This window comes from Typha latifolia, chromosome 2 (assembly GCF_019914945.1).
Source record: "Typha latifolia isolate L0001 chromosome 2, TyphaL0001v2, whole genome shotgun sequence".
Classification (NCBI taxonomy): Eukaryota; Viridiplantae; Streptophyta; class Magnoliopsida; order Poales; family Typhaceae; genus Typha; species Typha latifolia.
In genome coordinates, this window is record NC_133087.1 from 2,645,971 (window position 1) to 2,661,528 (window position 15,558).

General features: G+C 37.0%; 3 protein-coding genes across 5 annotated transcripts; all 3 read right to left on the reverse strand.

Annotated features, from left to right (window-relative positions):
- Nucleotides 1-1,663: 1,663 nt before the first annotated feature.
- LOC140781235 (glutathione transferase GST 23-like) lies at nt 1,664-2,681 on the reverse strand. The gene is made up of 2 exons (XM_073127141.1): nt 2,360-2,681; nt 1,664-2,279 (listed from the first exon to the last, which is right to left on the reverse strand). The coding sequence occupies exons 1-2, from the start codon at nt 2,678-2,680 to the stop codon at nt 1,848-1,850; spliced, it is 753 nt and encodes a 250-aa protein (XP_072983242.1). The 5' UTR covers nt 2,681; the 3' UTR covers nt 1,664-1,847.
- A 10-nt stretch (nt 2,682-2,691) lies between these two features.
- Nucleotides 2,692-10,170, reverse strand: LOC140781234 (uncharacterized). Of its 3 annotated transcripts, XR_012107682.1 has the most exons (7): nt 9,318-10,170; nt 7,625-7,799; nt 6,734-7,011; nt 6,573-6,629; nt 6,109-6,162; nt 5,926-6,016; nt 2,692-2,831 (listed from the first exon to the last, which is right to left on the reverse strand). XR_012107682.1 is itself a non-coding variant. In XM_073127139.1 (6 exons), exons 1-5 carry the CDS (start codon nt 9,828-9,830, stop codon nt 6,112-6,114), a joined length of 1,074 nt encoding a protein of 357 aa, XP_072983240.1. In that variant the 5' UTR covers nt 9,831-10,170; the 3' UTR covers nt 4,110-6,016; nt 6,109-6,111. The 3 variants fall into 3 exon arrangements, 2 of the variants coding, with proteins under 2 accessions (XP_072983240.1, XP_072983241.1); XM_073127139.1 differs by lacking the exon at nt 2,692-2,831 and having other exon boundaries at nt 4,110-6,016; XM_073127140.1 differs by lacking the exons at nt 2,692-2,831; nt 5,926-6,016; nt 6,109-6,162 and adding an exon at nt 6,164-6,223.
- On the reverse strand, nt 10,170-14,775 carry LOC140781233 (uncharacterized). Its single transcript, XM_073127138.1, has 6 exons — nt 14,577-14,775; nt 14,365-14,456; nt 13,745-13,844; nt 12,081-12,945; nt 11,857-11,990; nt 10,170-11,236 (listed from the first exon to the last, which is right to left on the reverse strand). The coding sequence occupies exons 1-6, from the start codon at nt 14,681-14,683 to the stop codon at nt 10,354-10,356; spliced, it is 2,181 nt and encodes a 726-aa protein (XP_072983239.1). The 5' UTR covers nt 14,684-14,775; the 3' UTR covers nt 10,170-10,353.
- Between the last annotated feature and the right edge of the window lie 783 nt (nt 14,776-15,558).

The following is a 15,558-nucleotide window of genomic DNA, read 5'->3' on the forward strand; positions in this document are numbered from 1 at the left end:
AGCGTTATATTTATCATTCGTTCAAGGGAAATTTATGAAAAACACCCTGTCATTAAGCTTTATTATCATTCAAAGCCTAAGTTTAGTCAAGATAGAATGTACGATGCTTTGGATTAATTTTCCTTCCATTTATTTGTTCGAGAAGCCGGTTGGATGATCATTTGTGAGGCCCAAGTGCCCAACTCCTCCAACCCATCATATATTTAATTAAAATTAAAGAAGAGCCTCTTATGAATTGGGCCAGGCCTTTTGGCAATGCTATTTATGCCGATTTCTAGGCTCAATTCTTGTATAGGTCTGTTTAGTTGCGAGATTTAAAATAAAATAAAATAAGGATATGGATAAGCATGGACTTATCAATGGATTAAAGGATGGTGCTATCTAATTTTTATTTTTATTTGCTATGTTTGGTTGAAAAAAAATGATAAATATAATGAAGCATTGGATAAAAATAAAGGATAAGAATGATGGTTAGTTATGTTAACAGATAAAAATGATCAAATTGGTCTTATTGCGTTTTTCTTGTCTTAATACAGAATATTCTTTTACAGATAATGAATTATCTAGTTATTTTTATTTTTGAATTTCCTATCAAAAACTAATTTAATTGAATATTGAACTTCAAAATGCGGCGCACTACATTACCATAAAGGTGGCCAAGTTTAGGTAAAAGGGTTTGAGAGAGATAAAATTCTCTAATTCACTTGGCTATCTCAAAAAAAAAAATTTATCCCAACTAGAAGCTGAGATAAAATAACTGAGAGTTTATCATCATATTTTTTATTTATCTGAGGAAGGTTCACACTTGTTTGAATCTATATATATATATATATATATATATATATATATATAGATTAAAAGGGGCTTATTCAAAGAAAAAATACCACCTTATGCCAGACAGCCAAACATTCCCATGGTTTTACTTCCATAATCACCCCTAGTTGGCCCACAAACATAGTGGACAATCATTGTTAGATCCACTAATTTAAAGTAAAGAGATAATCCAAGCCCAATAATGTCCCACTTTGGACCATAAAAACTTTTCTCTAACACTCAATTGGCCCATTTTAAACTAAGCAATTCATCTTAGGTTTTGTCTTGCTGTTTACTAAGTAAGATAATAAACAAAACAATTCATCTTAACTTTATCCATTAGATTGTCATGTTCCTCTCCAGCCACTTCCATACCCTTTCTCCAACCTTGGCCTCCATCTCCAACCTACAAGTGGGGGGAAAGAAAGAAACTTTTCCCCTTTATTTATTTGTTTTTCTCTTTAATTTGAGTGTCTTCTCTGCTATCCATAATCAAAAGGAATGATCAGGACCACCTATGCATCCATCCATACCTGGCCTTACTATTTTATGTGTCCTCTTACTGGCCCTATTGGTGGTGCAGAAGACTTTGCTCCATTAGACTCCAAATTAGATCATTTGGCAGACTTGGACTTTCAACAATGGTAGGTAGATCTCATCAATGAGGATGACTAAATTGTAGAGATTTTAAAACCCTAAAGCCCTACAATTTTTTGTTTTAAATCTTATAGATGATAAAGAACTCGACTAATAAACTAGTGTCATTAAACCCTTGGAAATAAAGGTCCAGCTAAAATTTCCATGCAACCACTAAACATAGGAACTAGAGCTAGCATAAAACAAATCAACATTTATAGCAAGCATCATCTTATAATATTTATAGATAGCAAAGTTGTTTACCGTTGAATTCAAACAAAAGACTCACATACCCATACTACTACTAATACAAACAGCACACAACACAACACAACAACACAAGATAGTACTAATTAAAAAAACTATGACCATATTAACTACTAAGAATCAAACGCATCTTAACTGCTACTATCAACTGCAATATTTGTAGTAGTAGTAGAAGAAGCAGCAGCAGCAGCAGCAACGCTGTGACTCAGCATCATCTCTCTGATGCTCCGCGCGTACTCGAGCAGCTTATCAATGGCGGGGATCGTCTCCTTGACCTCCTTCTGCTCCTCGAAGTCCCGAAGCCACGCGTGGAAGAGGGGGAAGGCCTCGGCGTCGACGAGCTTCACCTCCGTGACCTCCTCGAAGACGGCGAGCCAGTACGAGCCGCAGCCGAGTACGATGTCCAACAGCCCGATCTTATCCCCGCCGAAGAATCTCTTCCCCTTGAATGTTCCTTCGCGGAGCTCGTGCTCGATTAGCTTCAGATTCTCGTGGACTTGCACGACCGCCGCCTTTTGCTCGTCGCCCGACGACCCGAACACCGCGCCGACCGCCGGACCCAGCTACATTGGAAGCACAAGAAAAAAGGTTTTTTTTTAAAGTCATTACATTATTATTTCAGAAGAGGCTGGTTGAATTGAACCTTGTCGTCCGCGAAGTGGCACCAGAAGCGGGCGACGGCGCGATCGTAGGGATCGGCAGGCAAGATGGGGAGGTCGGGCCAGACGTCGTCGATGTATTGGATGATGATGATGGACTCGGCGATGGGACGGCCGAGGTGGAGGAGGAGAGGAACCTTCTTGTATATAGGGTTGTGGAGGAGAAGGGATTCGCTCTTGTTTGTGAGGTCTTCCTCAACGTAGTCAAACTCAAGGCCTTTGAGCTTGAGGGCTAGTTGGACTCTATGAGTGTATGAGCTCGCCCATGAGCCGAAGAGTTTGAGAGAAGAGGCCGATTGCTCCATGATGGTGTCAAGAAGACAAGACTAAGACTTGGGAGAGGGAGAGAGAGGAAGGACTATCACTAGCTAGGAGTGATGATTAAACTTGGCTTGTGGATGGCCTAATTATAAGCCTTCATGGAGGTGGGTGGGTCCCAAAACGGCTGGGGGAACCCTAGGTTGATAGACAAACTTGTTAGCCAAGCCACTATGTTTCATGTCCCATTTTGTGATTATATATATATATATATATATATATATATATGTATGTATCTATTAGTGTAGGGAGACAGAGAGGGTGAGGTGAGGTAATGTAAATATATAGGGTGTGACACGTGAATAGGTGTAAGTGGCTAATTAAGTGCATAATTATTAGGGGAAAAGGGACTAGGTAAAAGCCATTATTCCTGCAGTGTAGGTACATGAGGACAAGATTCCACATCTTAAGATTAATGCTAACTTATTAGTAAAAGATGTGAATCTCAATGACAGTCTCAAAAGAGTTTTGTGGGTATCTTTGACTAATTGGCTAAAAGCTTATACCAGTCGACATGGAGCTTGTGGAGAAAGGAAGAGGTTTGGTCAATAGGCTCAGAACTCCCTGGCTAATCTTTCATCAGTAATCAATCCTCTTTTGGTGCAAAGTCAGCGTCAGACATTGAACAAGGTCCGTAGAGTTTGAAATCTAGTTGCACTGGTTTAATTAAAATATAATTAAGATCTCATTTTCCTCGGAAAAAGATAAGGAGGGAGTAGAGATGGATTATTCAAGAATCATTTAGACTAGGAAAAATATCAACTAATGGCAGACACTATGGGCCAACCTAAAAAGTGCTAGTTCATGAGATCCAAAGGGAAGTAACCCAAAACAAACTGTGAATGAAGTCCTAGAAGATAAGGGACCATTGCGTGTATCTACACTCCATTAATTGTAAGACATCTAGTATAATATGTTTGTATGAAACAAATGAGATTGAGATGTATTCAGAAACTAACGAACTCTTATCAGAATCAACTCTAATATTAAATAATTATTATAAAAAAATTATTTAATACTTTAGTAACTTAACTTAATGGTTTAATTCAGTTAATTGCTCGATAGTACAATTAGCTTAGAAGAACAACTTAATTAAAAGAATGTCTCTAACACTTTGTAGCTTGAAGTTTAAAGTATATATACTAAACTTGTAAAGACTTTATTAGAGACTCTTATTAAATGATCAGAAAAACAAAAAATTAACCTTTTGCGTAGAGGAAAGGGTCACTATCCTTTATGCCTTGATGGGAGCCAAAGTGGGCTCGTTTTGAGTCCCAGATGCACGCAAAATCCACGCAGAAAGGGTGTTTGTGGTCACATCCATGGCAGTAATGCCAATGGGCATGGAATCCGTATAGATATTCCCTCACCCACCCTTGCCCGCGTCTTCTCACATCTTACATCCCACCAGGTTGGTTTCTTGTTCATCTCTCTCTCTCTCTCTCTCTCTCTCTCTCTCTCTCTCTCTCTCTCTCTCTGCTCTTCTGTAACGTGTACCACTTCACAAGTAAAAAACGTCAAAAAAGAAGAAGCTTGGTAGTGGTAACTAATAAATAGAGGGTAAATTACAATTTATCTCCTTTTTAACTTATGCTCATATATTCTAAATTTATCACCGTCAGCAACTATTAGCTATTTGCTTTATGACATAGAAAAGGTAAGGAACAATTTGCGCACTTAATTTGAACCGTAGAAATTGAGGGAAATCAAGATATATAAAATATAAATTTTTTTCCTAATAACTAGGACAAGTTACACTGTTATCTGACGTTTGGATGTAACTCTAAATCTGGTTAGCTATTCTTATTTCATAAGTATTTAGTCATAAACCGGTTTAATAATATCATAATTATACTTGATGTGATATAAATATTTTGTCAGCAACTAAAAGATAGTGGATGAAGAGAAATTAATAGTTGATTAAAGTAATACTTTTTGAAGGGCAAAATAATTATTAAATTTTACTAATAAATCTAAAATATTAGTAAATGGAAGAGAAGAGAAGTTTAAGTAGATTACTAAACCTACTTTACCTTAAACTGGTGTTTAAATATGAAGCTAATATAGTGCTCACTAAACTGGTTTAAAAATAAACCTAAATCTAGTACAAAAGCAGATGCATCCTATGACTTATCTCTCTCTATATATAACATGGGTAGATAGATAGATGGATGGATAGAAAAGGGATAAGGACACAAGAGAGGTAGAGTTAAAAATTGAAACAACGGTGAACGTAGCCATGTTGGAAGGGACATGGTATGGCCTTAATGGCCATGGTGGTACGACTTAACCTAACCTTGTCCCTCTTTAACCTGCTCTAGCCTCTAGGGCAAGTGACGCAATAATCTACGATGGTCAATCTTATAGTCCAAGGAAGGAGAGAATATTTTATGACACAGACCTCTCGGTAGCTCCCTATGCTTCATATATATATATATATATATATATATACATATATATACATATAATGCATATTTATATATACATAGGAACAGGAGGAGGATGAGCTTTGGCCTCATTCGTACGTGGAATATGGTTTGAAATAAAAATAGTAATTTTTATTTATTATTATTATTATTATAACAATGAGAGATTTATTTTAAGAAAACTTAATTTTCTTTTTACTGATGTTTTGAAATAATAATATAATAACTACTTTTGATGATATAAGGTAGAAAAAATAGAAAATATGTATTTTATTCTTTTTGTAAAATTATGATAAATATTATTTAATTTGATATACAGTAAATTGATATGATAGATTTCAAGAGTAAATTAGTAAGTGTGATATAAAATATAAATTTGATTAATTATATTTATATTTTAGAATAGAATTACTATGATGTTTAATTGTCATTCTAAAATAAAATTTAAAAATAAGAAAAAAAAAGTTATTTAGAACGAAGGAAAGCTTAGATTAACAAGTCACTAAAATATTTCTTAAAAAAATCAAAAAACATATTAAAATATAAGAAGAAACCCTAGACTCCCTAAATCCTAAAAATGTTTCTTATTTTCAAGTATAGCTAATAATGGCCGATATTCCAACATATAACACTTAATCTAAACGTGTAATCGCAGCTCGATTATTTTGGCAGCCCTATCTTTATCCGTATAAGGATAAAACTATGTAATTATGGATGCGGTTACACAATCGAATGATCTCTATCCGACCAAACTATATGGGCTTCTTGTACCTAATAAATAACAATACACAGTAATAGGCACTTACCACTGTCCTTGAGTTGACTGGAGGAGGAACAAGGTTGAACAGCATTTGTCGGTGGACAGCAGAGACGTGGTTGGTGGTTCAGATGATAGCACTGCAATGAGATCAACACAAAAGTATAGGAAAGCATTCAGATGTTGACTCAAATCTAACATCTAACATTACAAGCAGAAGTTTGAAGCAGACCTTTTAGAACTTGGACTGCATGGAAGGCAGAGCCCAAGACATGAGAGACTTTGACTGCATATTAAATTCTGGAATAAGTAGTCCTTCGTAGTTAAAGGAGAACACAGCAACAAAGCTGATATCAAGCTATTCGTCAAGGAAAGCATTGAGATAACTCTCGTTAGATGTCACAACAACATAACATTTTGCTTCGATTACAAAAGGAGGCAGTTCCAAATGTTGAGTTGAATTTCCAGGACCTCTGGTTTGCTTACTATGAGTTTATCCATCTAAAGAGCCTTGTTTTATTACAATCTACATCACATTTAAGTAGTTTGCTATCAAATAAATAACTCGAAATTAAGTTAAAAGCTCTTAAAAATTGAGATATCACATGGGCCATCCTTGAAACAAAAGAAGTGGATAGATAGGTTTCAGAGTGTCTGTGAGAGTCCAAGAAAAACAGCAGCAGATGAGATTTGCACCTTAAGATCAGCAATATCAACATCATGACCACCTTCAACCAAACCCCATCGATCAATCTAACCAAATAAACAAAATAGAGCAAGTGAAAATGATAAATGATAGGGGACAAAACAGGGGAAGTCGAACAAAAGAAAATGAAAACTCAGGGCATAATAAGAACCTGGAGATCTTCTTCAAGCCTGATCAATTCAATGGCCTCCTCAATACCGAACCTTCCTCGAAAAATTCCTAATGGAATCACCAACGAATGCGCTGCAGCAGCCATGGCATCAATTGCTGCTAACTCATAATCACTTGTTTTCTTCAAAACATTTTCGATTGCGTTAGTGAGGCCATTATCTTGCTTGCCCCCAAAAAAGCATGAGTACACTACTGGCTTAAATCCAAATTCAGATTGTATCCAGTCAAGTATCGGATCAATCTTCTCTTCCTGTTGTTCTGTGAATCATCATCAAACATCAGGAAGGGACAAATCCAAGAGAACAAGCATTATAAGGAAATTTGCTGCATCATGACAACTCAACACTTTTCTAAGAATATGATGGGTTCAAGATTAGATGCATACATAATGGACATCTCTTAACATTAATACAATCATCCAGTATAAGTAAATGTACACATTAGATGTGTCTAGTGCATAGGTCGATACACTGAATGGTTCCCTATGGACCAAGTTATAACGGGGGTTATGGTACTGAACAAGAAAACAGAAGTTGCCACTTTCCCATCTTTCATTCATACACTTTGCATCTGCCTAAATGGCTGTTTCCTTACATTAAAACTCGACTTAGTTATATGTAGAAATTGACTATCATCAAGATTATCAAGTCTCACAGGCTATGGTCAATCACAACAGCTAGAAGTGAAAAGCAATGGAAAAGGGTTAGCTCATTGGGTACATTTTACAATGTAACTTAACAACCCAGTACCATTTTGAAGCTCATTCATTGTATGAAAATGTGTTGATATGATTGCTTCCTTTTGCTTTATGGCTTGCATCATCAATCTTTGCCTCAGATAAAATGGAGAACACAAGGAGGATTAAACTTACTGAGGACTCCTCTTGTCAAATCACTATCACCAGGAGAGCGGCAGAATACCAAATCTTGATGGAACTTCTTCATTAAATTCTCGATTACTTTTACACGTGTCAGTGGGACTCTATCTTGTGCAGTAGAAGCAAGCTTCATGAGAGGCATAGTGAAAGGTCGAATCCCATCTATTTGCTGTCATACACAAAGAACTCAATATGAATATCACTATAAATGGTAAAGAGGATTAAATAGAAAAAAAAGGAGGGGGCAAAAAACTGGGTCAATGCCCTCTATAAAACATACTTCCACATGAAATTCTATGAATTACAAATAAGGGATAATTACATAGAATCCCTGTAGCCAAATATCACTTACACCTCCTAAACTTCTCTTTTTTTTCCTCTTTTGCTACAATGTGCCCTCCCCCCAAGTATGTCCATTCCATATATAAAATTATCTGATCATCCAGACTATTTTTCCTATTGAGGGTGCTACTAGGTCGTGTGGGTGGACTCTACCATGACTTCCTTTGTTCTCTCATGGCAATCCCTTCTGACGTACTTAGGATTAGCAGAGTTGCTTGATCAATGTTTGTAAGACGGATATCCAAGCACAACATAGTGATTCTAGTTTGGATACTACTATTAGAGTTTTAATCAAGTTCAAAACTTGAAATTTGTACTTTATGTAATTATAATTTAAACTTGAAATAAGAAGGAACAAGTCCAAGTTAATGTACTGATATTTGAAGCCAGGATTTTGGGCTTTAATTTTAATCTAGCAAGGAATAGTCAAGATGTGGCCTCTCTTGGAGCTGAAATTAAAGATCCAATTATGCCAAAAGAGTCATGTCTCAATAATTGACCTAGGAAGACCAAGGATGTTCAGGATTTCCATATGTTATCTGAGTCTTCTAATATTCTTCCAAGATAGGAAATGAAAATTGAGAAAGAAAAAAAAGCACACTTGAATGAACTAATGAAAGCATATTGGTGATTCTCATTTTCATCTTCTCTTGTCCTTCTTTCTTTTTCTCCTCGGTTTCATCTTAGATAACGTGTTATAACACATCATCTTCTCTTTGATGCCAATGACCAAGCATTAATAAAAAATATTCCAGCCAACAACTACTGTAACCTTTACACCAGAGTTTACCAGCCCTTCACTCGGTCATAAAATCCATAAATTCTTTCATGGACCTTCTCCATAATTCTGTCAGTAATTTCAGAATCATCAACCCAATGCTATTAGAGAACTTATCAAGGTAAGAGAGAAACTAGCTACTAATTATAGGATAAGGTAATGGGCTAATGGCACGATGACTTACCTTAACAATTCCCACATATAAAACCAATCAACAATCTTTGAATAAACAACAGTATAGCACCATATCAAGAGAATTTTTCAAAATAGGGAAAGTACTTCACTTCCTAGGTTATCTATGGCCTTCTCTTTTATTCAAAACATGGGCAATTCATACTCACTGAAGACATCCAACATCAACTGAAGCAACCAGAATCAACACACCTGCCAATTCCACATTTGTACAAGAAGCTAGAGAGAGAACGAAACAGGTTCAATTTTTTTAAAACAACATTTGATGAAAAGGAGAAATTTCGCATAATCCAACTCGATCCAATAAAGAATCAAGAACAAAAAACTGAACTGTAACAAGGAAATCAAGCAAAAACAAAAGAGTGAGAAGCCAACCTGGTATTCCCACTCCGCCGCGATTGCTTTCGCGAGAGCTAGGGTTGGAAGCTTGAGCGCTCTTTTGGACGGCGTCTTTAGCGTCCTGTAATCGAGCATCACCGTCCATCCATTGCCGTCGTCGGCCAACCGCGTGGTCGCCTCCTTGTAGAAACGCTTCCCTACGATGGATCCCGTCATGAAGGAAGTCGGCATCGTCACCGACGTGTCATCGCGAGTCGCCATCGAATTCGCAGGCGACGCCGAGATCGGGCGCTTTATGAAGATGGCATCGTCGGTCTCGGTGTTCTTCTTGTTCTCTTCTCGGTCTGAAGTGGACGGGGAGGAGGAGAGGGGCGCCGCCGCGGCGGTGGTAAGAGGGAGGCTGCGTTGCGGGGAGAAGGGCTGTTGGATTGAGATCAGACGGTGGAGGGATCGAAGGAGTCGGTTAGTAGGGGACGCCATGGGGTTAAAGGGGGGGAACTCCTCCTGTGGGGATTGGAATTGTCGAGGAAGAGCATAAGCACTTAACATGACTACATGAGATGCTCACTTTCTTAAAATTAATGCATAAATATTCTTTATATTTGAATTTGGAAAAAAAAATATTTAACCCATATAGTTAGATCTTAATTCATTTCCACTCCTATAATGACGATAAAATTTTATATGTCTGAGAATCTGAAATCGAATACTAGAACTAAAACAATTGATGGAAGTTGTACTAATTAATTTTATTTGTATCACTTTAAAATAACAACGATAAAATTTAATGTCTGATAATCTGAAATCGATTTCTAGAACTCAAATAATTGATGGAAGTTGTACTAATTAATTTGGTTGCAGTGGAAGGAATTCTCGAACATCTCGATAGGATACTCATCATCAAATCTAGGATAAATTATAAAATCATGAGCAAGGTCTCTTTTGCACTGACATCTCTATGCAATAAAATTTATCACAATGTGCTAGGAAAAGAAAACAAAAAGAAGACAAAAATTTCCTGTGTCTAACAAATGATCCTTAATTTAAAGTTTTATCTAGTACATGAAGCCGCCTACTGCTGCTTATGCTTTAAAACCCCTGCACGACAAGGGTGAAATAATACATGCATACATAGAAGCCAACAAGGAAGATGGACGAGAAGAAGGTACAAATATGTGGCACTGTTCCATGACCATAGGAACTCCATCCATTCCCAAAAATCTCCAACGCTCACCTTCGCAAAACCTTCAGATAAACCTCTTGCTATCAGCAGTGCAATTGGTGGGAATCCCAGCACAGCCAAAGCTACATTACAAGATAGCAATGCCGCTCGAATGCACATATTTATCTTCATCTCAGCCTTCAGAGGCCTTGAAAATAAGCACATCGGAACCACAAGCATAGCTCCCATCTGAGCAGTTGAGAAATTGATGATTGACATAAGGCCCAAGCCAATAGATGCAGCAGCAACTGTCACAGCCTTCAGAAGTTCCCAGTCAACACTGGGAGAACAAGAGGAACCAGAGAGAGGATACAAAACTGCAAGGGTGAAGATGGATAATGCAACCCACACCAACATACTGATTGTGGATGTCAAGTTGGGAACATTTGAGATGTAATATGGTAGCAATGAGACAATCACTGCCCATAGGTGGATAATAAATACTACTTTTGCAGCTTGAAGCCATCTCCATGATCCAAAAGCAATCTCCGATTCTTCAGTATTGGTATCACTGCATTCTTGAGCACCGTCATCTGTTGGAACTTCCTGTTTTTTAGTACTAGAGAATAGAGCAGCAGCAACGATGGGAAGGGGAGAAATAAGCAGTGCAAATGCAATCATATATACACCAACTGAAACAAATTTGTTTGGAGCTGTTAGGAAGTAGAGGAAAAACGATTGATGGAACTTCTCAAGGAGGTTGTTCACTGAACGCACGACTCCTTCAATCAACCTGCATTAAAGCATTTTCATGGATGCTATCAGAGTATTTACAGGCCTAAGAACATTCCAGTGTCTTTGCTGCAATATAGAATGCCTACATAGCAAGACTATTTGTTATGCTATATACCTAAGGCCTACTGGTTTATTGCAGTGGATCTTAGTTTGGAGTTTGGACAACTACAAATGGCAGACCAGCCATTCCTGACTAGGAGTGGCAGGACCACCTACAAAAATGATCCAGAATTGACCAAATTTCTCAGGCGATATCTAATGCCGAATTTCATCGATTAATGTTATCTTAATATTAGTATATAACTTCTTATTGATGAAACTTTTCAAAATTTTTATTACTTGGTACTTCAAAAAATTAAAAAACTGAAACTCTTGTCATTGATCGGTTAATCTTTGTGTTATTTTATTGAAACACAGGTACCATCAATTCTATTTCATTTGCTAGTCAGCACCTTGCTGCATACAAGTGCCATTTTGGTACCAGGCGCCTTGCTTCTTTAAGTGTGTACTTAGTGCCTACTTCCTAGTGCCTTAGATAGTGTTTAATCCCATAGGGATTCCAACTATAAAGTCTCGTACAACAAAAACATAAGAAATAAGAAGTGAATGGACACAAACCTGCCACTCCTTAAAAGGAATGCAGATTGGGCATTCTCATTTTTTGGATAAAATTTGGGTGAAAGCTCAAGAGTGACCGCATCGACCTGGTAGTCACGAAAAGCACCATGTGGCCCAGTGGGGACACCAAGAGCCTGAAAGCAATGAAAAGCACAACAGATAAGCTTGATAAAAGAACCAAATAATTTCACATAGTAACATATAGCATCTGACATCTCAATCACCTGATAATACATAGAGCTTGCAAGGGTAGCAGTTCCTTCAACATACTCAGCACTAGTAACATCCAACTTCCATTTTGGATTTAAACTTTTAGCAAATCTGCCAAAGCGTTCCAGTATTTCACCAGCAAACTTGAGCCATGAAGAATTCAGTAAGGTACCAATTATCCCAATTTTTACACGCATACCTTGTCTATGAACTGCCAAATAATGCACAATGTTGAGAAGGTCTAAATTTGGCATTTGGCCATTAGATGCTTCTGCAAAGATGGTAAGGCCCTCTCTTCCATCCTTTTCTTTATTATCTGTTACCTTAAATACAACAGCGGCACCCATAGTTCCAGCACGTTTAAAAACTTTAGTATCTTTCTCCTTTACTGTAATGTGATCCCAGTGATCATCAGTAACACTTGGATAGCACACGCTGGTATCCAAATTTCCTGAATTAAGCCCAAAAGTAGGATTATGATAGTCATTCAACCACGAAGAAACTGAGGTATACTCTCCAAATCGTGAATCAGCAGCTAGCCACACAATATCTTTTGCCAACCATGCAGCTCGACTAAGAAGGGAGAAAATAGAGAAAGCAAGGCCGAGCGATAATGCTTCAGTTGGTTCAATCTTCTGTGAATTGTAGGGACTCACCAAGACAATCGCTTCTTTTCCATCACCACGAGGGGCTCGTATAATGCCAACAGAATTCACACCAAAGGATCTGGAGCTTTTGTTATTTTCTGTTATCCCAGTATTAGGCATGGGTGAGAAGAAATACAGAGGGTGGAAATAATTAATGTGAGGCAGGAACTTGTGGTTATATACTTCAGCACCGACATCTGCCATTCGCTGCCCAATGAATTTTGGTACTTCTCTGTTATATTCACAAATATTAAGATCCACAGCTATCTTATAGATAACTTGTTAAAAACAAAAAATTAGGATAAAATCACAAAACACAAATCTAATCCCAAACAAAGAAATGTATTGTAGTTTGCCAAGAATGAAATGCCTATACCAGTTTGCTCACCTAGAGAAGCATAATTTCTTAATCAGTATCCAAACATGAGCCAGTCGATTTAGAAGAAGTTACAAGGCATGATTTGGACAACAAATTTGCTGAAACTATAGGGTGATAAATGACTCATCTAATAAAAAAATAGGGTGATAAATGCAAAATTTTCCAATATTTAAAAGATTCTTCATCCCTTAACGCTAACAAGAATCTGGAGTTCAAATTTTTTGAAAGCACTATAACTTGAGATAATATACTTCTGGCAACAAGCAAGTACATGAGTCAATTTGGATTAAGAAGCGAGCAATAGTGTGCATTATTAGATTAAGAAAAGAAAATGGAAATTTTCTGTTAAAATCAGGCAAATGGAAGAGAGCCAATGAAGGCAGGTATGCTGACATCATTTTGGAGATGCTCATCTTCTGTAACAGATCTGGATGACTCAACATCCTAAAATCTAAACCACAAAACCAAAGGAGCATCAAGAGGGAACATCTTGTCATAATGAAACTAGCAAAGTTACACAGGAACCAGAAAAGAGAGGGAGGGAGGGTGAGAGAGAGAGAGAGACGACATACAATTTACATCGTGACTAACAAGTAACATCTGAAAAAAGTTCATGCATAAAGAAAGACAAACAGGAGTCCAGTAAACATACATTCCAGCTCCTTCTTTCTCAGTTTGTTTGCTAATGATATCCCTAACAAACTGGTTAGCTTCCATGACATCCTGAGCTGAAAATGCTGGGGTAGCTGACCCTGTTAGCAGAACTTTCACTTGGTCAAATTTCACACAAATGAAGATTGCCAGGAAGTTCTTGGCCTTAGGCAATTACAGACACTCCAGGACTAAGATTGCATAATTTAAAAAATCGTAAAGTACTCCTATACTTCCATCAAAGTAGATCATTTCAGAAAGAGTCATATTAGCCAAAATGGAAAGAAAATAGCCAAATGACTTCCATTCCAGGTAAAATATTGTAAACTAAAGACTCCCATAAGCTGACCATGCTAGACTATGCAAAGAGAAAGTGGTTCCTTTCATTAAAATTGTTTCTGTATCGCTGAGAATCTAATTCCATATCGAAGTTGAGCTTAGATTTTTATAGAGCTATAATCCAAAGTACTCTAGAGGAACACAATAGACTGCTTTTGGGTGCGGTGCACTCTTACAAATTTCTAGTCGAAATTAAATGCAGAACTGATAATTGCAAATCCTACAGAATAACGCTATAGAAACCGAACCAAACGCAAAAATAGAAAAACTTTGAGAAGTAACCTGGCATGAGAGCATTCTCGGAGATGTAAGTATTCTTGGCCAAGAGGGGAAGCAGGAGAAGAGCTACAAACCCCGCGACGCAGCACACCACGCTAGTTATTCCAACAATTTGCGAAGAACAATGAGTCAAAACAATAGCACGCAAAGAAACCCTAGTCTCAGATCCCAAGCAATAAAGGATACAAGTCCGAAGGCGGAGATAGAATCAGTACCTGACGAGCACACTGTGAGAGACGAGGAATGCACCGACGCGAACGATGAGTCGAGATCTAGCCGCCGTCTTCTTGGGCTTCTCCTCTTCCTTCGTCTCCACCGCCATGGCTCGTCGCCTCTTCTCCAACACTGGGACGAGCTCAGCGTTGTGCGCGCTTTCACTTCGTTAGATTAAATGGGCCTGGGCCCTAATTACCCTGTTAGCCTTCGGCCCAATCTAGCTCATAACAGAGACTCCCTGATTTGGGCTGGGCTCATTTGTAATTTGATCTCAATGAATTGGGCTTTCAGTAATTAGACCCCCTTATTTATCTTCTTGTGTGAATCCCTCAGTTAATTTATGCATTCGGAGAACTGTTGTGCTCTTATTATATTAAAATAAAATTAAAAAAAAACCAAGGGTAAGATAGTCATTTAATAATTTAAATTAGAAAATGTGAAGTTGAAGAGAATTTTTTGGGGTAAATTACAAATTTTCTGTGTATAATTATGCCTAGAATCAAACTATCATTGTTGAACATTCATTTGTATCATTTTCCACCCACTTAGCTTAAATTAATATGAAACTATTAAATTAAATTATTATTTTTTAAAATTAAATTAAAATTTCACCCCATTCTGAATATAAAATTGCCTTATTCTATTAAATTTACTCATCATATTATTTAAAATTCAAACCAAAATATATTTTCAGCTTATTCCATCTTCTCTAATCTAATATTACAAGCTTCGAAACTTAGTTATTATCTAATTATTATGATGTACCTCTCTTTAAATATATAATCATGAAAGAACAAATTTCAATCATCTTTAAAATATAGATAAAAATTCATATTTGCTTAAACAATAAAAGTATCAATAACATAAGGGTACGATGGGAATTTACACTTTTAGTTAGTTTGAATGAACAAAAATTGAATGGTCTATAGATGATACAAATAAAAATTCATACAAATTTTAATTTTAGGCATAACTATAGGG

Excerpts from the sequence above, each read along its gene's own strand:
- LOC140781235 (XM_073127141.1), bottom strand. The coding sequence starts at position 2,680 with ATGGAGCAATCGGCCTCTTCTCTCAAACTCTTCGGCTCATGGGCGAGC. Across the intron at positions 2,280-2,359 it reads GCCACTTCGCGGACGACAAG|CTGGGTCCGGCGGTCGGCGC; the intron begins GTTCAATTCAAC and ends CTTCCAATGTAG.
- LOC140781234 (XM_073127139.1), bottom strand. The coding sequence starts at position 9,830 with ATGTTAAGTGCTTATGCTCTTCCTCGACAATTCCAATCCCCACAGGAG. Across the intron at positions 6,630-6,733 it reads GGCTTGAAGAAGATCTCCAG|ATTGATCGATGGGGTTTGGT; the intron begins GTTCTTATTATG and ends TTATTTGGTTAG. Across the intron at positions 6,163-6,572 it reads TTGATATTGCTGATCTTAAG|TCAAAGTCTCTCATGTCTTG; the intron begins GTGCAAATCTCA and ends TTTAATATGCAG.
- LOC140781233 (XM_073127138.1), bottom strand. The coding sequence starts at position 14,683 with ATGGCGGTGGAGACGAAGGAAGAGGAGAAGCCCAAGAAGACGGCGGCT. Across the intron at positions 14,457-14,576 it reads TCTCACAGTGTGCTCGTCAG|CGTGGTGTGCTGCGTCGCGG; the intron begins GTACTGATTCTA and ends TGGAATAACTAG. Across the intron at positions 12,946-13,744 it reads GAGAAAGAAGGAGCTGGAAT|AGAAGTACCAAAATTCATTG; the intron begins GTATGTTTACTG and ends TGAATATAACAG.